The following is a 17913-nucleotide window of genomic DNA, read 5'->3' on the forward strand; positions in this document are numbered from 1 at the left end:
TAACCCTGCAATCTAAATAATTAACCCCTTAACTGCTGGGCATAATACAAGTGTTGTGCGCAGCGGCATTTAGCAACCTTCTAATTACCAAAAAGCAATGCCAATGCCATACATGTCTGCTATTTCTAAACAAAGGGGATCCCAGAGAAGCATTTACAACCATTTGTGCCATAATTGCACAAGCTTTTTGTAAATCATTTTAGTGAGAAACCTAAAGTTTGTGAAAAAGTGAACGATTTTTTTTATCTGATCGCATTTGGCGGTGAAATGGTGGCATGAAATATACCAAAATGGGCCTAGATCAATACTTTGGGTTATCTACTAAAAAAAAAAATATATACATGTAAAGGCATATTCAGGGATTCCTGACAGATATCAGTGTTACAACGTAACGATCGCTAATTTTGGGAAAAAAATGGTTTGGAAATAGCAAAGTGCTACTTGTATTTATTGCCCTATAACTTGCAAAAAAACATAATTTATGTAAGAACTTACCTGATAAATTAATTTCTTTCATATTGGCAAGCGTCCATGAGCTAGTGACGTATGGGATATACAATCCTACCAGGAGGGGCTAAGTTTCCCAAACCTCAAAATGCCTATAAATACATCTCTCACCACACCTACAATTCAGTTTAATGAATAGCCAAGAAGTGGGGTGATAAAGAAAGGAGTAAAAAGCATCAACAAAAGAATTTGGAAATAATTGTGCTTTATACAAAAAAATCATAATCACCATAAAAAGGGTGGGCCTCATGGACTCTTGCCAATATGAAAGAAATGATTTTATCAGGTAAGTTCTTACATAAATTATGTGTTCTTTCATGTAATTGGCAAAAGTCCATGAGCTAGTGACGTATGGGATAGCAATACCCAAGATGTGGAACTCCACGCAAGAGTCACTAGAGAGGGAGGGATAAAAATAAAAACAGACATTTTTCGCTGAAAGAAATTAATCCACAACCCAAAATATATGTTTATTCTCATGAATGAAAGGAAAAACTTAAAATATAAGCAGAAGAATCAAACTGAAACAGCTGCCTGAAGAACTTTTCTACCAAAAACTGCTTCCAAAGAAGCGAATACATCAAAACGGTAGAATTTAGTAAATGTATGCAAAGAAGACCAAGTTGCTGCTTTGCAAATCTGATCAACTGAAGCTTCATTCTTAAAAGCCCACCAAGTGGAGACTGATCTAGTAGAATGAGCTGTAATTCTGAGGCGGGGCTTGACCCGACTCCAAATAAGCTTGATGAATCAAAAGCTTTAGCTACGATGCCAAGGAAACGGCAGATGCCTTCTGACCTTTCCTAGAACCAGAAAAGATAACAATAGACTAGAAGTCTTCCTGAAATCTTTAGTAGCTTCAACATATTTCAAAGCTCTTACCACATCCAAAGAATGTAAGGATATCTCCAAAGAACTCTTAGGATTAGGACACAAGGAAGGGACAACAATTTCTCTATTAATGTTGTTAGAATTCACAACCTTAGGTAAGTATTTAAATAAAGTCCGCAAAACCGCCTTATCCTGAAGAAAAATCAGAAAAGGAGATTCACAAGAGAGCAGATAATTCAGAAAAGGAGATTCACAAGAGAGCAGATAATTCAGAAACTCTTCTAGCAGAAGAGATGGCCAAAATGAACAACACTTTCCAAGTAAGTAGTTTAATGTCCAAAGATTGCATAGGCTCAAATGGAGGAGCCTGTAAAGCCTTCAAAATCAAATTAAGACTCCAAGGAGGAGAGATTGATTTAAAGGAGGAGAGATTGATTTAATGACAGGCTTAATACGAACCAAAGCCTGCACAAAACAATGAATATCAGGAAGCTTAGCAATCTTTCTGTGAAATAAGACAAAGAGCAGAGATTTGTCCCTTCAAAGAACTTGCAGACAAACCCTTATCCAAACCATCCTGAAGAAACTGTAAAATTCCAGGAATTCTGAAAGAATGCCAGGAGAATTTATGAGAAGAACACCATGAAATATAAGTCTTCCAAACTCAATAATAAATCTTTCTAGAAACAGATTTACGAGCCTGTAACATAGTATTAATCACTGAGTCAGAGAAACCTCTATGAATAAGCACTATAGGGGTTCAATTTCCATACCTTCAAATTTAATGATTTGAGATCCTGATGGAAAAACGGACCTTGAGACAGAAGGTCCGGCCTTAATGGAAGTGGCCAAGTTTGGCAACTGGACATCCGAACCAAAACCTGAGATCCGCATACCAAAACCTGTGAGGCCATGCTGGAGCTACCACCAACACAAAAGATTGTTCCATCATGATTTTGGAGATCACTCTTGGAAGAACTAGATGCGGGAAAATATAAGCAGGTTGGTAACACCAAGGAAGTGTCAACGCATCCACTGCTTCCGTCTGAAGATCCCTGGACAGGTACCTGGGAAGTTTCTTGTTTACATGAGAAGCCATCAGATCTATTTCTGGAAGACCCCACATCTGAACAATCTGAGAAAACACATCTGGATGGAGGGACCACTCCCCCGAATGTAAAGTCTGATGTCTGAGATAATCCGCTTCCCAATTGTCTACACCTGGAATATGTACCGCAGAAATTAGACAAGAGCTGGATTCCGCCCAAGAAAGTATCCAAGATACGTCTTTCATAGCTAGGAGACTGTGAGTCCCACCCTGATGATTGACAAATGCCACAGTTGTGATATTGTCTGTCTGAAAACAAATGAACGGTTCTCTCTTCAATAGAGGCCAAATCTGAAGAGCCCTGAAAATTGCACGGAGTTCCAAAATATTGCTTGGTAATCTTGCCTCTTGAGATTTCCAAACCCCTTGTGCTGTCAGAGATCCCCAAACAGCTCCCCAACCTGAAAGACTCGCATCTGTTGTGATCACAGTCCAGGTTAGACGAACAAAAGAGGCCCCTAGAACTATACAATGGTGATCTAACCACCAAGTTGCTACTGAAGGGAATCATTGAGACTGAAGGTTCCAACAAGCTGAAACCAATTTTAATTGTCTCTTGTCTGTTAGAGACAGAGTCATGGACACTGAATCTATCTGGAAACCTAAAAAGGTGACCCTTGTCTGAGGAATCAAAGAACGTTTTTGTAAATTGATCCTCCAACCATGTCTTTGAAGAAACAACACTAGTTGATTCGTGTGAGATTCTGCAGAATGTAAAGACTGAGCTAATACCAAGATATCGTCCAAATAAGGAAACGCTGCAATACCCCGTTCTCTGATTAGAGAGTAGGGTACCGAGAACCTTTGAAAAGATTCTTGGAGCTGTCGCTAGGCCAAATGGAAGAGCAACAAATTGGTAATGCTCGTCTATAAAAGAGAATCTCAGAAACTGATAATGATCTGGATGAATCAGAATATGAAGATATGCATCCTGCAAGTCTATTGTGGACATATAATGCCCTTGCTGAACAAAAGGCAGAATAGTCCTTATAGTCACCATTTTGAAAGTTGGTACTCTTACATAACAATTCAAAATTTTTAGATCCAGAACTGGTCTGAATGAATTTTCTTTCTTTTGAGACAATGAATAGATTTGAATAAAACCCCAGACCCTGTTCCCAAAATGGAACTGGCATGATTACTCCTGAAAGCTCGAGGTCTGAAACACACTTCAGGAAAGCCTGAGCCTTTACTGGATTTGCTGGGATCCGTGAGAGAAAATATCTTCTCATAGGAGGTCTTACTTTGAATCCTATTCGATACCCCTGAGAGACAATACTCAGAATCCATTGATTTTGGACAGAATTTGTCCAAACATCCTTGAGAAATCTTTATCTGCCTCCTACCAGCTGAGCTGGAATGAGGGCCGCACCTTCATGCGGACTTGGGGGCTGTCTTTGGTTTCTTAAACGGCTTGGATTTATTCCAATTTGAAGAAGGTTTCTAATTGGAAACAGATTCCTTGGGGGGAAGGATTAGGTTTCTGTTCCTTAATTTGTCGAAAGGAACGAAAACCATTAGAATCTTTAGATTTACCCTTAGGTCTTTTATCCCCCCCCCCCCCCCAGCGACAGTTGAAATAATCGAATCCAACTGAGAACCAAATAACTTACCTTGGAAAGAAAGAGATGGCAATCTAGACTTAGAAGTCATGTTAGCATTCCAAGATTTCAGCCACAAAGCTCTTCTAGCTAAAATAGCTAAAGACATAGATTTAACATCATTTTTGATATCAAAAATGGCATCACAAATAAAATGATTAGCATGTTGAAGCAAGCAAGCAATGCTAGACAAATCAGAATCAATTTCTTGTTGCGCTAAATTTTCCAACCAAAAAGTTGATGCAGCTGCAACATCAGCCAAAGAAATTGCAGGCCTGAGAAGATAAATAGGCTTTCCTTGCATAAGATTCAAGTTTCCTATCAAAATGTTCTTTAAAATAAGTACTATCTTCCATAGGAATAGTAGTACGTTTAGCAAGAGTAGAGAGCCCCATCATCTCTGGGGATCTTTTCCCAAAACTCCAATCTAACTGCTGGCAAAGGATACAATTTTTTAAACCTTGAAGAAGGAATAAAAGTACCACCAGGCCTATTCCATTCCTTAGAAATCATATCAGAAATAGCATTAGGAATAGGAAAAACCTCTGGAGTAACCACAGGAGGTTTATAAACAGAATTTAACGTTTACTAGTCTTAATAGCAAGAGGACTAGTCTCCTCAATATCCAATGTAATCTACACTTCTTTTAACAAAGAACAAATTTACTCCATTTTAAATAAGTAGATTTGTCAGTGTCAATATCTGAGGAAGGATCTTCTGAATCAGATGGATCCTCATCAGAGGAGGATAATTCAGTATGTTGTCAGTCATTTGAAATTTCATCAACTTTATGAGAAGTTTTAAAAGACCTTTTACGTTTATTAGAAGGCTGGGATGGCAGACAAAGCCTTCTGAATAGAATCAGCATTAAAATCTTTTAAATTCACAGGTATTTCTTGTACATTAGATGTTGAAGGAACAACAACAGGCAATGCACTATTACTGATGGACACATTCTCTGCATGTAAAAGCTTATCATGACAACTATTACAAACCACAGCTGGAGAAATAATCTCCACAAGTTTACAACAAATGCACTTAGCTTTGGTAGAACTGTTATCAGGCAGCAGGGTTCCAACAGTTATTTCTGAGACAGGATCAGATTGAGACATCTTGCAAATGTAAGAGAGAAAACAACATATAAAGCAAAATTATCAATTTCCTTATATGGCAGTTTCAGGAATGGGAAAAAAATGCAAACAGCATAGCCCTCTGATAGAGAAAGGCAAGAGGCATATTGGAATGGGGTTTTAAAAAATAAAAATATTTGGCGCCAAGTATGACGTACAACACAAACAGAATTTTATTTGGAGCTAACAACATCCGGAAATGACACACTCGCGTTATCAAAGACGCAACCTTGTGAAAGGACTTGGCGTCGACTAAGACTCCAGAAATGACTAATTTGCGTCATCAAACGTAACTTCGTGCCAAAAAAAATCTCGAGCCAAAAATGACGCAATATACTACTGCATTTTGCGCCCTTGCAAGCCTAATTTTGCCCGCAAATTTAAAAGAAGTCATTTGAAAAAAAGACTATACTCCAGGTAAGAATTGTTTTTTTTCCCTAAAAAATGTGTTTCCAAGATATGAAACTGACAGTCTGCAAAAGGAAATATACTTAAACCTGACTCATGGCAAATATAAGTACAATACATATATTTAGTACTTTATATAAATACATAAAGTGCAAAACCATTGCTGAGAGTGTAATGAAAAACATACTTACCAAAAGACACCCTTCCACATATAGCAGATAGCCAAACCAGTACTGAAACGGTTATCAGTAGAGGTAATGGAATATGAGAGTATATCGTCGATCTGAAAAGGGAGGTAGGAGATGAATGGTTTTCTCGTGAGGAAAACCATTGCATTCAATAGGTGATACTCCCTTCACATCCCTCTAACATTCACTGTACTCTGAGAGGAATCAGGCTTAAAAATGCTGAGAAGCGCATATCAACGTAGAAATCTTAGCACAAACTTACTTCACCACCTCCATAGGAGGCAAAGTTTGTAAAACTGAATTGTGGGTGTGTTGAGGGGTGTATTTATAGGCATTTTGAGGTTTGGGAAACTTTGCCCCTCCTGGTAGGATTGTATATCCCATACGTCACTAGATCATGGACTCTTGCCAATTACATGAAAGAAAAGCAAAGAACATGTAAACATTGGGTATTTCTAAACTCAGGACAAAATTTAGAAACTATTTAGCATGGGTGTTCTTTGGTGATTGTAGGTGTGTAACAGATTTTGTGGGTCAAAGTTAGAAAAAGTGTGTTTTTCCTTTTTTCTATCATATTTTATAAAAAAAATTTTTATAGTAAATTATAAAATTATAAGATGATGAAAATAATGGTATCTTTATAAAGTCCATGTAATGGCGAAAAAAACGGTATATAATATGTGTGGATACAGTAAATGAGTAAGAGGAAGATTACAGCTAAACACAAACACCGCAAAATGTAAAAATAGCCCTGGTCCCAAACGGTCAGAAAATGGAAAAGTGGTCTTGTCACTAAGGGGTTAAGAACACATTTCTAAAAGCCAGATGTTTGTGAATAGAAATGTAGAAATAATGTAAAAAACAAACAAACTCTGAAACTGTAAAATTCTTGGGAAAAGTGAATCCTGCAATTTTGTCACGCCTTGACTTAATGTATATTAGGTAACCCTATGTTTTACATATTATATAATTCCCTTAAATTGTAACTGCTCAGCATTTTTATGTACTAAAAATAATAGATAATTACGCCGGTTAGGAAAGGTGTCTTATTTGTTTTTCCTCACTTTATAGGGCTCTCTTTGACTATGACCGCTCACGTGATAGCTGCCTTCCCAGTCAAGGCTTGAGCTTTTCTTATGGAGATATCCTGCATGTTATAAATGCGTCAGATGATGAATGGTGGCAGGCAAGGCTTGTGACGCCACATGGGGAAAGCGAACAGATTGGAGTTATTCCAAGTAAGAAGAGGTGAGACTACAAAAAAATCCCTCCATTGCCAACTGTAACACTTCCCCTCATTTTCACCAGTCCATTTCCCCCATGTAATATGCTGTATGTTACATGGATTGTCATCTGTCTCTCTTTTACACAGGGTTGAGAAAAAGGAACGAGCACGTCTAAAAACGGTCAAATTTCATGGTCGCTCTGGCATGGAGTCTAACAGGGTGGGTATACACACGTATTTCTAAATCATAAGCTTATGCACAGACACATTAGTATTGCTTTTAAGCGAGTTCCAAATGCAGCATTCATGATGCTTATGTATGCGGTTGGGAAACATAAAGGGATATGAAACCTGTGTTTGTTTGTTTTTTGTTTTTTTTCTTCATGATTCAGATAGGGCACACCATTTTAAACAACTTTATTTTCTTATTCTCTTATCTTTTGTTGAAAAGCAGGGACGTAAGCTCAGGAGCACTATATTGCAGCAGTTTTGCAAGAATGTCATCTATTTGCAAGATCACTAGATGGCAGCACTATTTCCTGCCACATAGTGCCCCAGACATCTACCTAGCCATCTCTTCAAATATCATGGGAACAAAGCAAACTGGAAACCTTTTTTAAAATTGTATGCTGTCTGCATCACAAAATAAAATTTTAGTTTAATATCCCTTTAAGGGGACATGAAACCCAAACATTTTTATTTCATGATTCAGACAGAGCATAACATTTCTTTCTAAGGACACGGTGAGTCTACAGATCATCATCAATTACTGTTGGGGATATCACTCCTGGCCAGCAGAAGGAGGCAAAGAGCACCACAGCAGAGCTGTTAAGTATCAATTCCCTTCCCACAAACCCCAGTCATTCTCTTTGCCTCTAGTGCAAGGAAGAGGTGAAGTAATTGGGTATCCTGATTAAGATTCTTCTATTAAGATTTTTTTTATTTTGAAGTTGGGGCAGGATAGCTCTGATCTTCCATCACAATTTGGGTATAGCTGTACTCCACGTTAGTCTCTTCAGCAGGGCTGTGGTAGCTTTAAAGCAGGAACTTGTAAAGTGGGTTTGCTGCGTTTGCCTAAAATGTTGCTGCCCTGGTATAGAAAGCCTGAGTAAGTTTACTCTGTCTTTCTCTTTGCACAGGTCTCTCTCATACTTTGTGAGTCGTTTGACTGCCGGACGGCTAGAATGCAGGTAAATGCCTTTGTTCTTCTAGGGCTAGAAGGCTGGCACTGATGGGGTTGAGGACCCTCTGCTGTTAGTGGGACAAATCCTGAGGGATATTTAGGGCAGTATGCAGGCACATTAGTCATGAGAAAACAAAGGGAGGTGATCCCAGATTTGCTGGAAAAGGCAAAAATGCTATTGGCTCCCAGCTGACCTTGTTGTCTATATTATAGAAAGAGGTAACTGGCTGGTAGTGTGCTTAGTAGAGCATATTACAACATTTAAATCAAAGAAAAAACTCTATTAAGAGAATAGGGAAACGTATGCTCTTTTTACACATAAATTATATATTTTTCCACTTAAAATGTAACTTTTACTAGTTATAGTAAAAAAAAAAAAAAAGGCAGCTTAAATAGAAATTGTATCTAGCGTGCCAGAAAAATAGTTAAAAACACAACTCTGTAACTGTGACTTATATAAAGTACTTGAATGTTGCTGATTTTAGGTAGTTTATCACATATGAGGAGGAGGGGAAAACTCAACGATAAATTAAGAGTGCAGTTAAAATAAACTTAGGGGCTTCGTGTTTATTTTAACTGCACTCTATTAATTTCATTCTATCTACTAATTGATAATTTTATTTGTTGTTGTAACATTTGTTGTAACATTTGGGACATATTGTGGGAAGGATGGGGAAGGGATTTATAACATATTTAGTGTAAAAAAGTGGCTTTTCTACCCTAATATAGGGCAATACAGGGCACAGTTCCTAAATAGAGGCTCTTATATTTACCCAATATCGTTTATTTTTCACCCTTCTCCTCATATGTGATAAACTACCTAAAATCATCAACATTAAAGTACTTTATACAAGTCACAGTTACAGAGTTGTGTTTTTAACTATTTTTCTGGCACGCTAGATACAATTTCTATTTATGCTGCCTTTTTTAACTATTAGTTAAAACTAAAAAGTTCAATTTTAAGTGGAAAAATATATACTTTTTGTGTAAAAAGAGCATACGTTTCCCTATTCTCTTAATAGGGTTTTTCTCCAACATAGGTGTGTCCGGTCCACGGCGTCATCCTTACTTGTGGGATATTCTCTTCCCCAACAGGAAATGGCAAAGAGCCCAGCAAAGCTGGTCACATGATCCCTCCTAGGCTCCGCCTACCCCAGTCATTCTCTTTGCCGTTGTACAGGCAACATCTCCACGGAGATGGCTTAGAGTTTTTTAGTGTTTAACTGTAGTTTTTCATTATTCAATCAAGAGTTTGTTATTTTCAAATAGTGCTGGTACGTACTATTTACTCAGAAACAGAAAAGAGATGAAGAATTCTGTTTGTATGAGGAAAATGATTTTAGCAACCGTAACTAAAATCCATGGCTGTTCCACACAGGACTGTTGAGAGCATTAACTTCAGTTGGGGGAACAGTTTGCAGTCCTTTGCTGCTTGAGGTATGACACATTCTAACAAGACGATGTAATGCTGGAAGCTGTCATTTTCCCTATGGGATCCGGTAAGCCATGTTTATTACGATTGTAAATAAGGGCTTCACAAGGGCTTATTTAGACTGTAGACATTTTTTGGGCTAAATCGATTGATATTAACACTTATTTAGCCTTGAGGAATCATTTATTCTGGGTATTTTGATATAATTATATCGGCAGGCACTGTTTTAGACACCTTATTCTTTAGGGGCTTTCCCAAAGCATAGGCAGAGTCTCATTTTCGCGCCGGTGTTGCGCACTTGTTTTTGTGAGGCATGGCATGCAGTCGCATGTGAGAGGAGCTCTGATACTGATAAAAGACTTCTGAAGGCATCATTTGGTATCGTATTCCCCTTGGGTTTGGTTGGGTCTCAGCAAAGCAGATACCAGGGACTGTAAAGGGGTTAAAGCTTAAAACGGCTCCGGTTCCGTTATTTTAAGGGTTAAAGCTTCCAAAATTGGTGTGCAATATTTTCAAGGCTTTAAGACACTGTGGTGAAAGTTTGGTGAATTTTGAACAATTCCTTCATGTTTTTTCGCAATTGCAGTAATAAAGTGTGTTCAGTTTAAAATTTAAAGTGACAGTAACGGTTTTATTTCAAAACGTTTTTTGTACTTTCTTATCAAGTTTATGCCTGTTTAACATGTCTGAACTACCAGATAGACTGTGTTCTGAATGTGGGGAAGCCAGAATTCCTATTCATTTAAATAAATGTGATTTATGTGATAATGACAATGATGCCCAAGATGATTCCTCAAGTGAGGGGAGTAAGCATGGTACTGCATCATTCCCTCCTTCGTCTACACGAGTCTTGCCCACTCAGGAGGCCCCTAGTACATCTAGCGCGCCAATACTCCTTACTATGCAACAATTAACGGCTGTAATGGATAATTCTGTCAAAAACATTTTAGCCAAAATGAACCCTTGTCAGCGTAAGCGTGGATGCTCTGTTTTAGTTACTGAAGAGCATGACGACGCTGATATTAATATCTCTGAAGGGCCCCTAACCCAATCTGAGGGAGCCAGGGAGGTTTTGTCTGAGGGAGAAATTACTGATTTAGGGAACATTTCTCAGCAGGCTGAATCTGATGTGATTACTTTTAAATTTAAATTGGAACATCTCCGCATTTTGCTTAAGGAGGTATTATCCACTCTGGATGATTGTGAAAATTTGGTCATCCCAGAGAAACTATGTAAAATGGACAAGTTCCTAGAGGTGCCGGGGCTCCCAGAAGCTTTTCCTATACCCAAGCGGGTGGCGGACATTGTTAATAAAGAATGGGAAAGGCCCGGTATTCCTTTCGTCCCTCCCCCCATATTTAAAAAATTGTTTCCTATGGTCGACCCCAGAAAGGACTTATGGCAGTCAGTCCCCAAGGTCGAGGGAGCGGTTTCTACTTTAAACAAACGCACCACTATTCCCATAGAGGATAGTTGTGCTTTCAAAGATCCTATGGATAAAAAATTAGAAGGTTTGCTTAAAAAGATGTTTGTTCAGCAGGGTTACCTTCTACAACCCATTTCATGCATTGTCCCTGTCACTACAGCCGCATATTTCTGGTTTGATGAACTGATTAAGGTGCTCGATAGTGACTCTCCTCCTTATGAGGAGATTATGGACAGAGTCAATGCTCTCAAATTGGCTAATTCTTTCACTCTAGACGCCTCTTTGCAATTGGCTAAGTTAGCGGCTAAGAATTCTGGGTTTGCTATTGTGGCGCGCAGAGCGCTTTGGTTGAAATCTTGGTCGGCTGATGCGTCTTCCAAGAACAAGCTACTAAACATTCCTTTCAAGGGGAAAACGCTGTTTGGTCCTGACTTGAAAGAGATTATCTCTGATATCACTGGGGGTAAGGGCCATGCCCTTCCTCAGGATCGGCCTTTCAAGGCAAAAAATAGACCTAATTTTCGTCCCTTTCGTAAAAACGGACCAGCCCAAGGTGCTACGTCCTCTAAGCAAGAGGGTAATACTTCTCAGGCCAAGCCAGCTTGGAGACCAATGCAAGGCTGGAACAAGGGAAAGCAGGCAAAGAAACCTGCCACTGCTACCAAGACAGCATGAAATATCGGCCCCCGATCCGGGACCGGATCTGGTGGGGGGCAGACTCTCTCTCTTCGCTCAGGCTTGGGCAAGAGATGTTCTGGATCCTTGGGCGCTAGAAATAGTCTCCCAGGGTTATCTTCTGGAATTCAAGGGACTTCCCCCAAGGGGAAGGTTCCACAGGTCTCAGTTGTCTTCAGACCACATAAAAAGACAGGCGTTCTTACATTGTGTAGAAGACCTGTTAAAAATGGGAGTGATTCATCCTGTTCCATTGAGAGAACAAGGGATGGGGTTCTACTCCAATCTGTTCATAGTTCCCAAAAAAGAGGGAACGTTCAGACCAATCCTAGATCTCAAGATCTTAAACAAATTTCTCAAGGTCCCATCTTTCAAGATGGAAACCATTCGAACTATCCTTCCTTCCATCCAGGAAGGTCAATTCATGACCACGGTGGATTTAAAGGATGCGTATCTACATATTCCTATCCACAAGGAACATCATCGGTTCCTAAGGTTTGCATTCCTGGACAAACATTACCAGTTCGTGGCGCTTCCTTTCGGATTAGCCACTGCTCCAAGGATTTTCACAAAGGTACTAGGGTCCCTTCTAGCTGTGCTAAGACCAAGGGGCATTGCAGTTGTACCTTACCTGGACGACATTCTGATTCAAGCGTCGTCCCTCCCTCGAGCAAAGGCTCACACGGACATCGTCCTGGCCTTTCTCAGATCGCACGGCTGGAAAGTGAACGTGGAAAAGAGTTCTCTATCCCCGTCAACAAGGGTTCCCTTCTTGGGAACAATTATAGACTCCTCAGAAATGAGGATTTTTCTAACAGAGGCCAGAAAGACAAAGCTTCTGGACTCTTGTCGAATACTTCATTCCGTTCCTCTTCCTTCCGTAGCTCAGTGCATGGAAGTGATCGGGTTGATGGTAGCGACAATGGACATAGTTCCTTTTGCGCGCATTCATCTAAGACCATTACAACTGTGCATGCTCAGTCAGTGGAATGGGGACTATACAGACTTGTCTCCAAAGATACAAGTAAATCAGAGGACCAGAGACTCACTCCGTTGGTGGCTGTCCCTGGACAACCTGTCACGAGGGATGACATTCCACAGACCAGAGTGGGTCATTGTCACGACCGACGCCAGTCTGATGGGCTGGGGCGCGGTCTGGGGATCCCTGAAAGCTCAGGGTCTTTGGTCTCGGGAAGAATCTCTTCTACCGATAAATATTCTGGAACTGAGAGCGATATTCAATGCTCTCAAGGCTTGGCCTCAGCTAGCGAGGACCAAGTTCATACGGTTTCAATCAGACAACATGACGACTGTTGCGTACATCAACCATCAGGGGGGAACAAGGAGTTCCCTAGCGATGGAAGAAGTGACCAAGATTATTCTATGGGCGGAGTCTCACTCCTGCCACCTGTCTGCTATCCACATCCCGGGAGTGGAAAATTGGGAAGCGGATTTTCTGAGTCGTCAGACATTGCATCCGGGGGAGTGGGAACTCCATCCGGAAATCTTTGCCCAAGTCACTCAACTTTGGGGCATTCCAGACATGGATCTGATGGCCTCTCGTCAGAACTTCAAAGTTCCTTGCTACGGGTCCAGATCCAGGGATCCCAAGGCGGCTCTAGTGGATGCACTAGTAGCACCTTGGACCTTCAAACTAGCTTATGTGTTCCCGCCGTTTCCTCTCATCCCCAGGCTGGTAGCCAGGATCAATCAGGAGAGGGCGTCGGTGATCTTGATAGCTCCTGCGTGGCCACGCAGGACTTGGTATGCAGATCTGGTGAATATGTCATCGGCTCCACCTTGGAAGCTACCTTTGAGACGAGACCTTCTTGTTCAGGGTCCGTTCGAACATCCGAATCTGGTTTCACTCCAGCTGACTGCTTGGAGATTGAACGCTTGATTTTATCGAAGCGAGGTTTCTCAGATTCTGTTATCGATACTCTTGTTCAGGCCAGAAAGCCTGTAACTAGAAAGATTTACCACAAAATTTGGAAAAAATATATCTGTTGGTGTGAATCTAAAGGATTCCCTTGGGACAAGGTTAAGATTCCTAGGATTCTATCCTTCCTTCAAGAAGGATTGGAAAAAGGATTATCGGCAAGTTCCCTGAAGGGACAGATTTCTGCCTTGTCGGTGTTACTTCACAAAAAACTGGCAGCTGTGCCAGATGTTCAAGCCTTTGTTCAGGCTCTGGTTAGAATCAAGCCTGTTTACAAACCTTTGACTCCTCCTTGGAGTCTCAATCTAGTTCTTTCAGTTCTTCAGGGGGTTCCGTTTGAACCCTTACATTCCGTTGATATTAAGTTATTATCTTGGAAAGTTTTGTTTTTAGTTGCAATTTCTTCTGCTAGAAGAGTTTCAGAATTATCTGCTCTGCAGTGTTCTCCTCCTTATCTGGTGTTCCATGCAGATAAGGTGGTTTTACGTACTAAACCTGGTTTTCTTCCAAAGGTTGTTTCTAACAAAAACATTAACCAGGAGATTATCGTACCTTCTCTGTGTCCGAAACCAGTTTCAAAGAAGGAACGCTTGTTGCACAATTTGGATGTTGTTCGCGCTCTAAAATTCTATTTAGATGCTACAAAGGATTTTAGACAAACATCTTCCCTGTTTGTTGTTTATTCAGGTAAAAGGAGAGGTCAAAAAGCAACTTCTACCTCTCTCTCTTTTTGGATTAAAAGCATCATCAGATTGGCTTACGAGACTGCCGGACGGCAGCCTCCCGAAAGAATCACGGCTCATTCCACTAGGGCTGTGGCTTCCACATGGGCCTTCAAGAACGAGGCTTCTGTTGATCAGATATGTAGGGCAGCGACTTGGTCTTCACTGCACACTTTTACCAAATTTTACAAGTTTGATACTTTTGCTTCTTCTGAGGCTATTTTTGGGAGAAAGGTTTTGCAAGCCGTGGTGCCTTCCATTTAGGTGACCTGATTTGCTCCCTCCCTTCATCCGTGTCCTAAAGCTTTGGTATTGGTTCCCACAAGTAAGGATGACGCCGTGGACCGGACACACCTATGTTGGAGAAAACAGAATTTATGTTTACCTGATAAATTTCTTTCTCCAACGGTGTGTCCGGTCCACGGCCCGCCCTGGTTTTTTAATCAGGTCTGATAATTTATTTTCTTTAACTACAGTCACCACGGTACCATATGGTTTCTCCTATGCTATTATTCCTCCTTAACGTCGGTCGAATGACTGGGGTAGGCGGAGCCTAGGAGGGATCATGTGACCAGCTTTGCTGGGCTCTTTGCCATTTCCTGTTGGGGAAGAGAATATCCCACAAGTAAGGATGACGCCGTGGACCGGACACACCGTTGGAGAAAGAAATTTATCAGGTAAACATAAATTCTGTTTTTCTTTGATTTAAACATTAGTCATGAGACTTGGAGACTAGGGGTTAATCTCCTTCATAGTAAGGAAGGGGTTAACCACCTTGGGGCTTAAATCTAATTTGAGTTCTGTTAGATTTTTAATCTGTACTCGGGCAGCTTCTTCTGGTAGTGACTGAGAAGAGAGCGCATAGAGCGCCATTTCTAGGAGCTGCATAGCTGGGAACACACATTGCCTTATGAGAAACAATGTCGCTGAGTTGGGGTATCCTATTCCGCTTTTTTAGGAAGCGGTGTGATGCATTTTATTCCTTTTACTTATATCTGGACTCTGCACAAGAGTGTATTAAACTTTAGGCTGTAGTAAGGTGCCTTTTGTGAGGCAGGATGAAGCACGATTTTGCGTGCTTCACCTCCATGCAGTCTTCGTGGCCCCGCCTCCTCGGGTAGGAGAAGCGCCACCTTGTCTCTCCGTCCGAGGGTGGAGCGGCGTTTCTATTCTAAACGGTCCTGAGAGTTGATAGTGTTGTGAGACGGTATCAAGCAGATTTACGTTCTTAGTTTCCCAAAATCAGGCTCTCCACTTTAATTATACAATCGGAGCTTGTATAGAGTTACGGTGTGTTGAGTTTTTAACTTTAGAAGGCTTGTGGTATATTCACCTTTTTTTATTACAATCTGTGTAAATAAAAGCGATGGAACACTGTCTCCTTTTATCACCTTTTCATTCAGGAATTCCAAGGGAAAAGAATTTGTATTTGAACAAATGGAAAACATTTTCTTTGCTGTGGTATGGTAAACAATTGCAATTTTTTTGCTTTTTACATAGGTCTCATACATATTCCTTGTTTATGTTAGAGTTCCTTCACATAAGCAAATATCATAATTTGTATCATTTCTTTTTTTTGCTAAGAATGGAACAGAGATCTGTTCCTAAGTATGTATATAATCCAGCAAGTCCATATAATTTAAGGGAGTCATTTTAAATATTTTTAAATAATTTTCAAAATTATTTTAGCCTCATGTCTCCCTGGATGATGCTGTCTAGGCTAATGCCACAACTTCTCCTCTAACGTCCCAAGTCCTTTTTTATGGCGTCACATGCAGTGTCCTGCAGTTCCTCTCAATCTCCTGGGGGAGTTATTTGTTGCAGAATTTCTGCTCAGGTGCCTTCTGGTATCTGGCATTATCTGTTTTACCTGTATTAAAGGGAAATCGTTAGAGGAAATGTAATAAATCAGATAGTAAGGTTTCTGCTCCGCTTGCTACTATACATATTGCCTTCCTTATAGTCTAATAAGGATGATAGTCGGTAGCATCTGAAGGTTAAGTCTCCCATTCAGACAGTATGTTTCCTTTATCTGGTGCTGAAGTAGTTCTCTTCAGAGTCAAGCATGTACACCCTTTAGTATTATTTAGGAGGGGTTGGCTTCTTGGTAGACTTCGACTCTCTTGTCGTCACTCCTCTAGATCTAGTTATTTTTATATACACTAGGTTTCATTGGTAAAGATTTCTCCTGTTCTCGACTATGCTAGGAGAATTTCTCAGGTATGGGAGAAGTCAAGGATTCCTTTTTCCCCATCTCCTGTCTGTAATAAACGGTCTCCTTTAATTATCAGCATGGTACTTAAAATAGTAAGGGCCTCTATTATTCTGATTAAGATAGATGCTCCTTTCAGGATGGAGATCTTTATGGAGTCCCTCTGGTTTTGCTTAGTGGTTAGCACACCTAGCTGTGAAACCAAAGGTCGAGAGTTTGAATCCACCCACATGTGATGGTTATTTGTGTTGTGGCTTATTTGGCTGCCCTTGGAAATTAGAGAGCTTGTGGTCAGCTAAAGCTCCTGGTTCTTTTACATGTGCGGCATCCTTTGGTGCGACGTTCGGTTTGATTCCAGAGAGAGGCCAATTTTTTCTTTCTGTCGCTAACTCTCATTCAGCATGTAGGGTTTACCCCGAGCCAGGATCGGATCCTATGGGGGGCAATCTATCTCCATTTTTGTCTTGCCTGGATACGATAGATCTTAGATCCCTAAGGGGCTGTTGATATAGTATTCCAGGGTTTCGATTTGGAATTCAACTCCTTCCTCCCAGGAGCAGGTTTCACCTCTCAAGATTATCTGTAGTCAGATAAGAAGAGAGGCGTTCTTGTAATGTGTCCAGGATCTTCCTCCCTGGGAGTGATTGTCCAGTTGCAGTTCTGGAACAGGGTTTGGTTTATTTTCCATTCTGTTTGTGGTCCCAGTGGGAACTTTTTGTCCTAATTTAAACAGTCTAAACAGTTTCTCAGAGTGCTGTTCCTCAAGATGGAGACTATTCGCTCCATTCTTCCTTGGTGCAAAGGGTCCGTTTATAATGACCTTAGACCTAAAGGATGCATACTCTCAGGTTCCCATCAAAGGGTTCTTTTTTTAGATTTTTGAGTTTTACTTTCTGACCAAACTTTTTCAGTTTGTGGTTCAACAATGGCTTTGCCACAGCTTCCTGAGTTTTCTCAATGGATCTTGAAAATGGGATTGCAGTGGCGGCATGCCTGGATGACCTTTTGGTTTAGGCGCCATCCTTCTTCAAGCAAAATCTCATTTGGAGGTTTTTGTTGTCGGTCTTCGTTCATGTTTGGAAGTGGAGCTGGAAAAGAAGTCCCTTGTCTCAGCTACAGAGTAGTCTGCATAGGGACTAATTGTTTCCCTATTGATGAAAATCCTTCTGACAGAAAAGCCCAAATCCTTCTCTCTTCAGTCTGTTTGGCATCTGCGGTTCAGTGTATGGAGGCAATTGGTATGATGGTGCTTCCATGGACATCATCCCTCGTTCTATTTCGTTTGAGAGCTCTGCATGCTCAGTCAGAGGAATAGGGATTATTTGG

General features: G+C 40.6%; 1 protein-coding gene across 5 annotated transcripts in view; it reads left to right on the forward strand.

Annotated features, from left to right (window-relative positions):
- The window catches only part of DLG3 (discs large MAGUK scaffold protein 3), a 482093-nt gene that overhangs the window by 363902 nt on the left and 100278 nt on the right, over positions 1–17913 (forward strand). For all 5 annotated transcript variants that reach the window (XM_053699068.1, XM_053699069.1, XM_053699070.1 and 2 more), the window contains 2 exons: positions 6845–7021; positions 7146–7218. In XM_053699068.1, coding sequence (XP_053555043.1) covers positions 6845–7021; positions 7146–7218 — 250 coding nt within the window. The remainder of the gene's footprint in view (positions 1–6844; positions 7022–7145; positions 7219–17913) is intronic.

The sequence above is a fragment of the Bombina bombina genome, chromosome 1 (assembly GCF_027579735.1).
Source record: "Bombina bombina isolate aBomBom1 chromosome 1, aBomBom1.pri, whole genome shotgun sequence".
Lineage (NCBI taxonomy): Eukaryota > Metazoa > Chordata > Amphibia > Anura > Bombinatoridae > Bombina > Bombina bombina.